Consider the following 12,712-nt stretch of genomic DNA (forward strand, 5'->3'; position numbering starts at 1 on the left):
TTGCAGTCTGCAGCTTTTCCCTAATCTCCCCTCTTGACTATTGTAAGAAGGTCTCTTCATCTGGTTGTCTTCCCATTGTTGTACTTGCCTCTGAGAGATGGACAGAGCTGTACAGTAGACAGAATAGTTTAGACAGACAGACATCTGCTGCCTGCAGTACAGGATTGGAGGAAGGATTTGGGGAATACTTTGACAGGGTTCTCTCATCTGATTCATCCATCTCTTGAAGTTTTGGCTGGACTGGAAGTGTCCATACCAGAGAAGATCTGTTCTCTGTGCAGTCCATATCCATTTTCCCTACCAAGGTGGGAACCCACACCCAGACATACTAGGTCAGGTCACAGTAATCTGACTTCTCTCCTATTATCACAGGCATTATATTTACCAAAGGTATGTGTTGTCTTGGACACTAAGTCAAACTACAACTGGAGCAGCAAAAAGATAACCAGCATAATGCCCTCCTCCGGGATCGTGTTCATAAGCAGGTCTTCATTTCCTGTCAGCCAGGGAAAAGATGATGGTACTAGTGCTCAGTGTTTGTGTTTTCTTTTTTTTTTACTGCTCGGTTGCATGAAATTAAAGAAGTACAGCCAGAGTTAATTTGGCTAAACTTGTGCTATAGATCACAGGAGTGCAGTTCATTCGGCACTGTTTTCAGTGAAGCCCGCTGTCGGCTGATGTCACAGAGCTTGTCCAGGCTTGGGCAAAATCAAAATCATACCAGCGAGCCGCTGAGAGCCTGAGCCAGCTTAAGTGAGCGTGTTGGGGGGTGTTGGTTGAGCAGACAGCGGTGACTGATAGTCACCAGCTCTCTGCTCACAGAGCACTGAGAACAGAGCGGTCAGTGGTGTTTGATCGCTCGGTTCCCAGCCTTAGAGCCAGCAGGGGACAGATGCAGCATCCGACCAATGCTGCATCCACCTAGGTAAGTATGATTTCTGTAAAAAACTAAACTTCTCTTTTAGCATTTTTGCTGACCAATTTCTCCTTTACATCACATTGGAGTTTATTTACTAAATGCAAATCCACTTTGCACTACAAGTGCACTGCTAATGCACTTGGAAGTGCAGTCGCGGTAGATCTGAGAGTGACATGGAAGGAAAATGTAAAAAAAAAAATGCATTTTTGCTTGTACATGATTGGATGATAAAATCAGCAGAGCTTCTCCTCATTTCAGATCTTCCCTTCAGATCTACAGCAACTGCACTTCAGTGCACTTGTAGTACAAAGTGGATTTGCCTTTAGTATATTAACCCCATAGATTTCATTGTTATGTTTTTGCGGATCAGTCTAATATTGCTAGATGGTGAAACCTCCATCAGCTGAGTAGTGTTTGGTGGAGTTGGGCCACTATAGCAGGTGCAATTGATTATACATATGATCCAGGAAGGTCATGTATGAAATGACTAATGTGGACACACCAGGAATATGTACACATGTTTATTTTACAGAGTTTTCACAACAATCACAGTTAACCTAACCAGGTGTTTGATGTCTGTACATATTTACATGGCTGACATCCAGCAGATAGGAGTTGAACTGTCCATTGTATGTAAAAGTGGAATCATTCGACTCTTCCTGACAAAGCTGCAGGTGTCATGTATCCTTGTGTGTAGAGAGATGCGCAGAGCACATTTTCTGCACGCGCTTAGCGCACATGTGTATGTCCATCATAAGCAGGCTCAACGTGTGCAGAAAATCCACCAGTGCTCTATTCTGACTCCTCTGCGGCTATGTGATGCTAGGTAAAATTTGGATGTTAGTAAGTGCCCTTATCCGTGGCTGAGAAGTTGTTCCAGAAGAAACCAATATTTCCTGGTAATTGGATCCCCAGCAAAGTCATTTTCTTTTAGACACTAGAGTCTTCCTGGACCCCAGTTTCCCCCTCTGCCTGCCCATCATGTTCCTCTTCTCTGGTTGCCTCTTTCACTGGTGTTTCGCAGTTTGTACTTTGCAGGACCTTGGCGCTGTGTTCCTGTGCTCGAGCGCGCAGGGCAGCAATACTGTTTTCTCTTAATTCCTCCTCAGAGATGGCAGCTGGGCGCTCGGCCTCTCTTCTTTCTTTCACCTCTGCGTTGGCTATTGCTGGTGCCTCTCGGTCTGACTGTTCGGCTGCCTCTAGAGACTTCTTGTGCATCCCTGCAAAGAATTGTTGGTATTCTGGTTTAGAAAATCGTCTGGGCATTGACAGGCCATCTTGAACTGAAAACAGCAAAGATAAAGAAGACTTTAGAGAATTGAAAAACAGAGGCTCTAACAGGCTGACCAGAGTCCAGGGAGCACAGAATGGGCTGTGTGTCCCACAGAAGACAATGCAAATTCCAGAATAGTTATGGTACACAATACTGTAAGTAACAAGGAAGACAAGACATGGAAGGTAGAGTAGCCAGCTACGGGGAAACTATAAGGTACTGAGAGAGGACAGGCATTAGTATGTTTTTGTGAGGTCAGAAGGAGGGGGTAGATGATCCTGGATGCAAGAAAGGGTAGGAGATGTGGGCTATTTGGTAAAGATAGGAGCAGAGAACAAACCATGTAGAGATGGAAAGGGTAGAAGATGAGGATGGATTGAGGAGACTCCTTCGGTTTTAGCAAGGGTGTAAGAGATGTATAGTACACAAAGTGGAGACAGAGGGTACAGACAGAGACAGAAATCATGCCCCCCCCCCCCTCTTCTTGGGGTGCAGTGGAACAGCGGCACTGACTTTATCCACTCTAACTCCAAAAATTAAAAAAGTCCCTCTCTAGTAAAATCATTTATTTTTATACAGGCAGAAATGAACAATAATGCTGCCCTGGGCCCCCCTGTCTAGTTGATGATGGGGCCTGGGCCCAGTACACCAGGACTGGTTGTACTGTCTTATCAGTGACCCAGATCAAGGAAACCAGGTATGACATGAGAAGAGACTAGAAGATATTAGGTGTGCATGGGCAGAGGTAGAGACACTTAAGAATTCAGAGTGAGGCTAGGAGGAATTGGTGAAGGATTTTGGGTACATGCAAGTAGAAGGTGTCTGAGGCATAAGTTGAGGACAGGAGAAGATCAAGAGAAGATGAGGATTGATGGAAGAGTTGCAACAGATCCAAGCAAAGGTGGTAGAGACAAGTAGGAAATAAAGCTTAGGCACAACCTGGTGGAGACAGGGCAGCAGAAGATAAATGTAGACATAAAGAAGGGGGTTAATTTAGGAGAAAAGAAGAGGAGAAATTGAGGAAATTCCAGGATCTACAACCAAATACCAGGTGGGGGAGAGGAGCAGGAAACCAAAGTTATAGGGAGAGATGTAGGGAACCAGCTGTGAGGAAGAAGAGGAGACACGGAGGGTAAATGTAGAGATATGTAGGATACCAGGTGGGAACAGTTGAAGGAGATGTAGTGGGTACAGGTAGAGACTCTTTGGATACAGGTTTGGGACAGGAGGTGCAAGAGAGTACAAGTAGCGACCCATAGGGAACCATGTGTGAAGGACACATGAGTAATGGATAATGTGAAGTGATGGAGGACCCAGACTGGCATCTATAGAATAGACATCGGATTAGAGTACGTAGTGACAGAAGTTATTTAACAAAGGTCACCGATTTACTTGTTAACAATTGAAAAATTTCCTGGCCATGCGTGCACTTCAATTTTGCCTGTCACATCGACCATCGCTGGGTTACTTGCATTAGTAGTAATGTTGGGGGGGAACGTATTGCATCTTCTTTGATATAATTAAATGGAGCAGAATCCCGTATATCAGACCTTTGTAGACTAACCTCATGCAGCGTTTTGCAACACTGGTTGGATGGATTCAGTGGTAAAGGAAGCAAAATACATTCCTGTCACTGGTATGAATTACATAAACTAAAAATTTCTAAGGCTTATGCGCTACATAACTGGTACTGAGCACCTAAGATATATAAAGGAGACACTCCCTTCTGGCTGGAGATGGGGGCAGGGGGTAGTGGGTTTGGTTCAGGATCTAATTATATAGTGTACATTCCTTACCCAACAGCCAGGGGGCACAAGACTCCATAATGCCGTCTTTGGCAGATTTCAAGATGGACTCTGGAAGTGGGATGGAGTGTCGCACCATGGCGCCATACAGACCATATTCCGCCATCACGCTGCTTCGACCCCAGCACTTCTCCCGCTTCCGCCATTTAGCACGTCTGTTCTGGAACCAAACCTAAGGGTGAAATAAGGCCATTTTTAATGCTTTATAATATACACACAAAAGCAAACTCTAGATATAAGATCAAAGCAGAGAAGAAGGTGCTTCTAAGTGCAGTAAAAAACACTTTAATGACAAGAAAGGGTTAAAAACGCAAGTGACGTCAGAGTTGCTTCCGGTGGCCTGGATTCCATGCTGGTCCTCCACCTTGGATCAGAGAGACAGTATTTATCACCATTGATCTCTGGAACTTCCACCTGCAGCTGTCTTTACTCCCAGGAGGCATCCTGCTGGAAGTTATAGATTCATTGATATGCCTGGTTTTTCACTTGCATCGTGTAAGTGTTTTTAACCCTTCCTTGTCAAGGGTTTCATTACTGCACTTAGAGCCTCCTTCTCTGCTTTGTTTTTCCTGCAGAGTTATCTGCCGCAAGATCAGCGTTATTGGCGCCGGCAGAGGTGTCACCCCCCCCCCCCCCCTCCTGCGCCCTCCACTGCTTCCCGGAGACGGCGGAGGCGATCGGGTCCTTCTTGCTGCTGGTTATGGAGACGAGTGAGGCTAAGATGGCCCCCACTCATCTCTATACCATAGGAGGGCGGAAGCGATGTCAAAACATCACTTCCGCCCATACCTCTTAAAGGTGCATTTTATTTTTATTTTTTCAATGTAATTTTTTCAAAAGTCGTTAATTTTTTTTATTTTTTTTTTATTGCGTTTTTTTAAAGAGGAAGTAAAGGCTATTTAAAAAAAAAAAATGCAACCTGCAAGACAAAGGCATAATGAGCTAGTATGCATAGCATACTAGCTTATTACGAATAACTTGCCTGAGAACGAAGCCCCCGAAGCGGTCCTCCTTCATCTTCGCCGCTGCCGCATATCCCGGAGTGACTTCCGGGTCTCGCTGCTCAGGCGCTGTGATTCGCTGGAGCTGCGATTATGTCACTCCCGCGCATGCGCATTGGAGCCGACACGAGCAGCATATCGTCTTGATCTGCGGCCTGCTCAGGGCGCCTGCATGCTGCTGTCTACGGTGCATGCGCCGTAGACAGCGGTGCCTGTCTTTTTGTAAATATCGTTGGTAAATATACCAAAACCATATAATATGAGGTCACACCGAAACACTCTCTAGCAAAAAAAAACCTGTTTTAAACATGTAAACACAGAGTCTGAAAAAGAGGCCTGGTCCTTAAGTGGTTAGGTCTCCTTGTTATCCAAAGCACCCTATTCTCCACAGCCCTTGATATAAAATCAGACTGACTCCGTGTATGTCAGCTTCGTTAAAATGCTCCCAGAAGTCTGTACGTTTTATCATTATCACTGTCTGTTTATACAGATGTCCAATGGATTCAGGTTCTCCTGCCATATCATGTCATTTGCAAAAACATTATTTTGAATTTCTTAGCAGAGAGTTCCTAAGAATCAGAAGTGACCCTAGTAGTACCGGTAGAAGCTGTGCGGGTGAGCTGTCATGATGCTCGCAAGACTGTAAGAGCTTTTTCTGATGGAAAAGGGAAAGGCCATATCCAAGCAATCAGAGACGAGTTCAGCTCTGGTGAGGCACAGGAAAAGTTTGGAAATAACTTTAGGCTAAAAACTAATAGTTTTAGGTCAACCTTATCTCCAATTAAGAGTCGTCTTGGAGACAATATCGTCAGAGGGGTCTTAAAAAAAAATGATCAGCAACAGGCTTGAGGTCCCACTGAGTTTCAAGAAGGGCTAATACTCCTAAAATGTGCACCTAGATAATGTTCTCCACAGTGCTTTGTAAGAAATTCAGTACAGTCTTGAGACTTTTTGCACAGGGTTAAAATTTGACTGGTTTGTTCAGGAGAGACTTTGCCTTACCTAGACAGTCTAATTTCTATCTCGACCAAACAGTACAACTGGTGGAGGGTTTCTGGGCCATAGGAATTATCTCAACGCCTTTTGGGGGAGAAGTCTGGACTGAAGAGCTTTTGGTGTTAAATATGGAAGCCATTATTGACAGTCCACCTTGTGAAGACAAATTCCTCTTTGCAAGAGAAAGTCCTTCTGTAGACTGGCCTCAGAATTTCTGCTGATGAACGGGTGGCACCAAGGCATGCTGAGCCAATACAGGAAGATGGCAATGACTGCAGAAAGACAGAATGGTGGAAACGCATAGACCAATTTAAAACTCAATGAGATTGTAGAGGCAAGTGGGAAGAAAATAAAGTATAGCAGTTTGGTGTTCGAGCAAGTGGTCATATGATTGATGCTCCGAGTTACATACTTTCTGAAAATCTCTCTCAAGGCGAGACTGTTGATGGACCATTCAATAATTGTGGCCTATTCTATGGTGGTCCTGCAAGAGAATTGTAAAGTTCGGAAACATGAACCGCCAAAAGATTCTGAAGATGTCTCTCTAACCAGGATGAAAAAAAACTCCTGAGAAAGAGACACTGTCTCTGTGTGTTCTGTCTTAAAGTGGAAGTAAACTCTCCTATCATTTTCAGCCAAGGAAGCTGCCATCTTTGCCTCTGTTTAATCTTCATTGCTCTGGTGCTGCACATGTGATTCGTTATGACACCAGCCATTGGATGGTTTGATAGTTTGGCTGAGAGCACAGCCAATGTGCAGTTAGCATTCCCGGCATGCCTTTTTTTTTTTTTTTTTTTTTTTTTAACTGTTTAAATCGATGGGTTTACTTCCACTTTTAATTAAGAATTGGGCTTTAGTTATGTTATCCAGTCATATGTTAACCTGCACCACCTCCACGAAACTCTTGAAATCTCAGGATATCCCCAAAAAAACAAAGCTGATCAGGAACAAGAGGAAGGCAACCATATTGAAGAAGCTATTACCCAACTCTACCCTCTTCAAGGGGTACAAAAACATTTGGAACATCTTTTATTTATGGCAGATTAATTTGGTTTGCTGCTCCTTCATGAAAATTTTAATCTTTGCAATAGGGGTTAATATAAACAGGGACCTCTTGTAATCAGGATATTATTTCTTGGTTCTCTTAACTAAGGAAGCTTCTTTTCATATAGCCTCAGGCTATTCAGTTTTAATGCAGTGCATAATAGAACCCTTAGTGCTCCTGCCTATATTGAACATGATTCTAGACCAAGTTAGATGGACAAAGTAGGATATATTTTTTTATAAGTTTGGAATAAATTTAGGCAGCCTTTGAGGGGAAACCTGGAAATAGAGCTGGATTTCCTGGATCGTCTGAAGCATTGCGTATAATGTCTAGAAAAGGTATGGTTAGATTCAGAGGTAACAACAGTAGAGGTCCTGCTTCTTAAATATTCCTGTGAGGCTTCTACTCCTTTAAGGCCCTGCATAATAGACAGTGCTGATATACAGGTACTTTTATACCTTATAACAAACCTTGCACTGAGCCGGTACCCAAACAATGGGCAGATTTATTTACTGAAGCTGAACTTTTGCCGGGAAAGTGAAAAAGAACTGTCCAGAGAGACCAGAAAAAAAAAAAAAAAGGTTGTGGTTGGTAAACCTGTCAGGAAGGAAACATGGAGGCCCCTGTTGCTGAACTGGCCTTTTAAAAATGCATCTGCACTTTAGGGATGCCAAAATCTACCTGATCTGCATGAGGGAAAAGAACTACATAGCCTATTGTTCTTTGGTTATAAGTATTTAAAACCAGTGAGAACTAACCTGTATGTGTGACCAGTATTAAAATGATAGTATATAGAGTATGTGGGAAATTATTGCTATCTATCTATATACTGTGTGTGTGTGTGTGTGTGTGTATATATATATATATATATATATATATATATATATATATATAATATAATTTATTAAAAGCAAGGTATCCATGTCCTAAACCCAGGTGTCACTGCACCCACTTACTCTTGGAGGGTCACTTTTTCTGGTGGTATTATTTTGATTTTTAGCCGATGCTGATAACTGATTGAAAAGTCACTTAATCTCAAGTTGAATCAATGCTGCGGAATTATCTGGGGAAATTAAATGCTCTGAGCTGCGGAGCCGCATTGACCCATCCTAATTAATATCTGCAGCCAGCAAAATACTTCCTCCCATTGAACTAATTACTGGGGGAAGGGGAGGGGCTGGGCCCTCGGAGGACGCCGCTCGTCATCAGGTCATTAGCACATTAACGAGATGTGCCGATATTTCCTTCACTGACAATAAGAGCTCCAATTGGCTCTGCAGGAAATGAAAATGATGCCAGTTATTACACTGAACTACAATCTCTCCATGTGATGAGCCATTGATAATATAAACGTTTTCTATAATGACCCGCTGTCATTCCACTTGACCAGCTCCTAAGTATATTGATTTTCCATTGTGCAGCTAATCATGCTGTAAACCATTTTCCGATCGCTAGTACAGAACTTAAAGTCCTTCCAATGATTCTAGCTTTAACTACACTACCTTTTAACCTATATCGCCTCCAGCTAAATGATTATTGAAATTTATATGGAACCACTACTATACCTTCCTAGTATTACATACCCATTTCATTATATATTTTGTACAAGGCTTCCTGTACCTCCCCTGTACCCTACATCAGTTCCATTCTATATTGTCCTTCCTATGCCTTCCTCTACTGTATTTACCTGGCATTATGCATTCTGTACAGTGTTTCTTATGCCTCGCCTGTATCCTATATTGTCCTTTCTATGTAGAAATGGGACCCCCCCCCCCAGTTTGGTTCGCGGCAGAACTCTCGAACATCACAAAAGTTCGGACCCAAACCGCAAACCCCTTTGAAGTCTATGGGACCCAAACTTAAACAAATCAAAAGTCCCCATTTCAAAGGCTTATATGCAAGTTACTGGCCATAAAAAATGGTATGGGGGCCCAGGTACTGCCCTGGGGGACATGTACCAATGCAAATAAAACTTTAAAAAAAATATAGTTTTTTAACCACTTCAGCCCCGGAAGAATTTATTACCCCCCCCCCCCCTTCCTGTCCAGAGCACTTTTTGCGATTTGGCACTGCATCATTTTAACTGACAATTGCACAGTTGTGTGATGTGGCTCCCAAACAAAATTGACATACTTTTTTTTCCCCACAAATAGAGCTTTCTTTTGGTGGTATTTGATCACCTCTGCGGTTTTTATTAATTGCTCTATAAACAAAAAATAGCGATAATTTTGAAAAACACATTTTTTTTACTTTTTTGCTATAATAAATATCCCCACAATATATAAAAAAAAAATTTCCCTCAGTTTACGATACGTATTCTTTTACATATTTTTGGTAAAAGAAAAATCGCAATAAGCATTTATTGATTGGTTTGCGCAAAAGTTATAGCGTCTAAAAAATAGGGGATAGTTTTATGCCGTTTTTATAGAATTTTTTATTTTTTTACTATTAATGGCGGTGAGTAGCGATTTTTATCATGACTGCGACATTAAGGCGGACGCATCGGACAATTTTTACACATTTTTGGGACCATTGGTGTTAATACAAAGATCAATGCTAAAAAATTGCATTGATTATTGTAAAAATGTCACTGGCAGTGAAGGGGTTAACCACTAGGTGGCGCTCTAGGGGTTATGTGTGTCCTAGGGAGTGATTCTAACTGGGGGGGGGCTGTGACATGTCACTGATCACCGCTCCTGATTACAGGGAGCGCTGATCAGTGACAGTGTGATTAGGCAGAACTGGGAGATGCTTGTTTACATCAGCATCTCCCCGTTCTTCCTCACCGTGAGACTATCGCAGGTATGCCCGCGGACATGGTCCCCAGCGGGTGCGCGCCGCCCACTAGCTGCCTCTTTAAAGGGCAATGTACAGGTACGTAAATCGGCTGTATGTGCTCTTCTGCCACAGTATATCTGCGTGAGGCGGTCGGGAAGCGTTTACAGGAGCAAAGATTTTAATGATGCTTGAAGTCAAACAATAAAAATGGTGGCATGAGAAAGTCTGCCTCTCCTTGTTAGCCTTCCAAACATAATATGGGGGGGGGGGGGGGGCTTTATACCCAAATTTAACAGAAACTAGTTTTGGAGCCTCACTGGTAACAGGGTGAATAACCATTCACCCTGTTACCAGCGAGGCTCCAAAACCTGTTTAAAAGGGTCAATCCCTTGGATAAAAATTTATAAAAAATAAAATACTTTTCAAAATAAAAGTTTTGATCTTCCCTGGTTAGAAGGTGTCGTCATATTGATACTGAAGTAAGGAACAATGGCAAATTGAAAGCAGGGAGTGCTCAGGTGGCATAAGTACCTTTTGAAATTTTCCATCACCAGAGATAGTTTTCATTTGGGGAAAAGGACATGAATATTGATTAATTTACTAAATTTCTTGAGATAACAGGTGTGACTGTAGGGCAATTGCTCTTCCCTCACTCTTTGTGACAGAGACGTCACCCACCGGACCTCTTGGTGGGTCTTGGGGATTATTTGGAACCGTGATCATTTTGCTCTTTGGGTATATACTTTTTTTTTTTGTCATATTTAAAAGAAGGTGGCGCATTTAGTAGAATCTCCAAGCTTCAATACTAATTAGATATATTGTCTTCATCCAATTAGGGCCCCAGAATGCACTGTGCAGTGTATTGTGGGGCGCTTGGCAGGTGAATATCCTGCCGAGCGCCCCACAAATTTGGGTGTTTGCTGAACAATTATCCTGTATATCTACCTGGAACTCTGAGTCGGCTCTAATATATATTATGTAAAATTCTCCCTATATACCTCCACGTATTTATATATATATATATATATATATATATATATATATATATATATATATATATATATATATATATATATATATATATATATATATAATAAGAAAATCATATTCTGTAGCGTCCTTCCTATACCGCCTGTTTACCCTGTATCATCTCCATTATCTATTATGTGCAGAATATATAATGGAAGTGATATACATCTACTGTTTTATCTGTATATCAGATTGTACAGTTAACAAATGTACAGAATACCTTAGGAGATCAACTCAATCATAGGAAAGCCCAATAGGGTTTGTGTTGTGGAAACTGTATGTAGAATGAAAGAAAACGAGAATGTGTTGTACAGTAGACACCCACGTGAAAAGCCTCAGATATAAGCTGCGTTGCTCCCTGTCCTGGAACTAGTATGAAAAAAACGTTAGACAGTTTTAGCTTCAGAACTACAGTGTTTTTTTTTTTTTTTTAACCGCTTGTCACCAGCCCCTACAGTCTTACTGCAGCAGAATGGCATGGCTGGGCGAAACGACTTACGTCGCTTCACCTTTTGGCCACTAGGGGAGAGCGCATGTACCCCTGGAGGTGCACGCCTGCAGTGTGTGCCCGAAGCTGATGTGAGTGCCTGGCAGGCGCGATGACCGCCGGGCACCCGCGATTACTCGTGACAGAGCAAGAACCAGGCTTTGTGTGTGTGCAAACACACAAATCCCAGTTCTTTCAGAGGAGTAAGTATACTAAGTATGAACACTGATCTCTCTCTCTCTCTTTCTCTCTCTCCTCCTAGACAGTCCCATCTCCCCTTCAGTTAGAACACACCTAGGGAACACCGTTAACCCCTTGATCGCCCCCCCAGTGTTAACCCCCTTACCTGCCAGTGACATTTATACAGTAATCAGTGCATTTTTATAGCACCGATCGCTGTATAATTGTCAATGGTCCCAAAAATTTGTCAAAAGTGTCAAATTTGTCCGCCGCAATATCGCAGTCCTGATAAAAATGGCAGATCGCTGCCATTACTAGTAAAAAAATAAATTAAAATGCCATAAATCTATCCCCTATTTTGTAGATGCTATAACTTTTGCGAAAACCAATCAATATACGTTTATTGCTTTTTTCTTTTTTTTTTATATTACGAAACATATGTAGCAGAATACATATCGGGCTAAACTGAGGAAAAAAATGTCGCTTTTTAAAAAAAAAAAATGGGGATATTTATTATAGCAAAAAGTACAAAATATTGTGGTCTTTCTTTCCTAAATTGTCGCGTTTTTTGTTTATAGCGCAAAAAATTAAAACTGCAGAGATGATCAAATACCACCAAAAGAAAGCTCTATTTGTGGGGGAAAAAAAAAGACGTTAATTTTTTTTTTGGGTACAACGGCGCACGACCGCTCAATTGTCTGTTAAAGCGATGCAGTGCCGTATCACAAAAAATGGCCTGGTCATTGAGCAGCCAAATCTTCCGGGGGTGAAATGGTTAACGTTCTTAAAGGGGAAGTTGCAGATGTGTGATTTCATAGAGAGAACTGGTGCTCCTCTGCTGAGGCTGTTACCTGTATCCGATCCTCTGGGAGTTCCGTCTTCATTGCTAGCATCTCCCTGGCATACACATCAGGATAATGGGCCTCGTTGAAGGCTTTCTCCAGTTCTTCGAGCTGGTATGAGGTGAAGATTGTCCTGAGAAAGTGTCACATATTGTTAGGATGACTTTAAACTAGTATATCCACTTCTCGTACCCCCTACTTACTAATAACTGACAAGTCTTCCAAGACCTGCAGCCTGTTAGACATGCCAGACCCCAAATGTATGGCCAACCCAACCGAAGGGCACTAGTTCTAGCTCTCTTTTGAGGCTCCATGGAAAAAATAGAGACCTTTAGTTCAAGATTTTTTTTCAGTTCC

At 42.2% G+C, this 12,712-nt stretch overlaps 1 protein-coding gene across 2 annotated transcripts in view; it reads right to left on the bottom strand.

The window, feature by feature from the left end:
- Positions 1 to 1,424: 1,424 nt before the first annotated feature.
- VSX2 (visual system homeobox 2) overlaps positions 1,425 to 12,712 on the bottom strand; it is a 55,918-nt gene continuing 44,630 nt past the window's right edge. The window contains exons 3-5 of one of the 2 annotated variants that reach the window (XM_077463670.1): positions 12,365 to 12,488; positions 3,989 to 4,169; positions 1,425 to 2,139 (exon numbers count right to left, since the gene is read on the bottom strand). In XM_077463670.1, the coding sequence (XP_077319796.1) occupies positions 1,850 to 2,139; positions 3,989 to 4,169; positions 12,365 to 12,488 (595 nt within the window). In that variant the 3' untranslated portion in view covers positions 1,425 to 1,849. Of the gene's footprint in view, positions 2,203 to 3,988; positions 4,170 to 12,364; positions 12,489 to 12,712 lie in introns of both variants that reach the window. The other variant, XM_077463669.1, reaches the window with a different exon arrangement.

The sequence above is a fragment of the Lithobates pipiens genome, unplaced genomic scaffold (assembly GCF_037356315.1).
Source record: "Lithobates pipiens isolate NorthernLeopardFrog02 unplaced genomic scaffold, aLitPip1_a1.2 Scaffold_30, whole genome shotgun sequence".
Taxonomy (NCBI): Eukaryota; Metazoa; Chordata; class Amphibia; order Anura; family Ranidae; genus Lithobates; species Lithobates pipiens.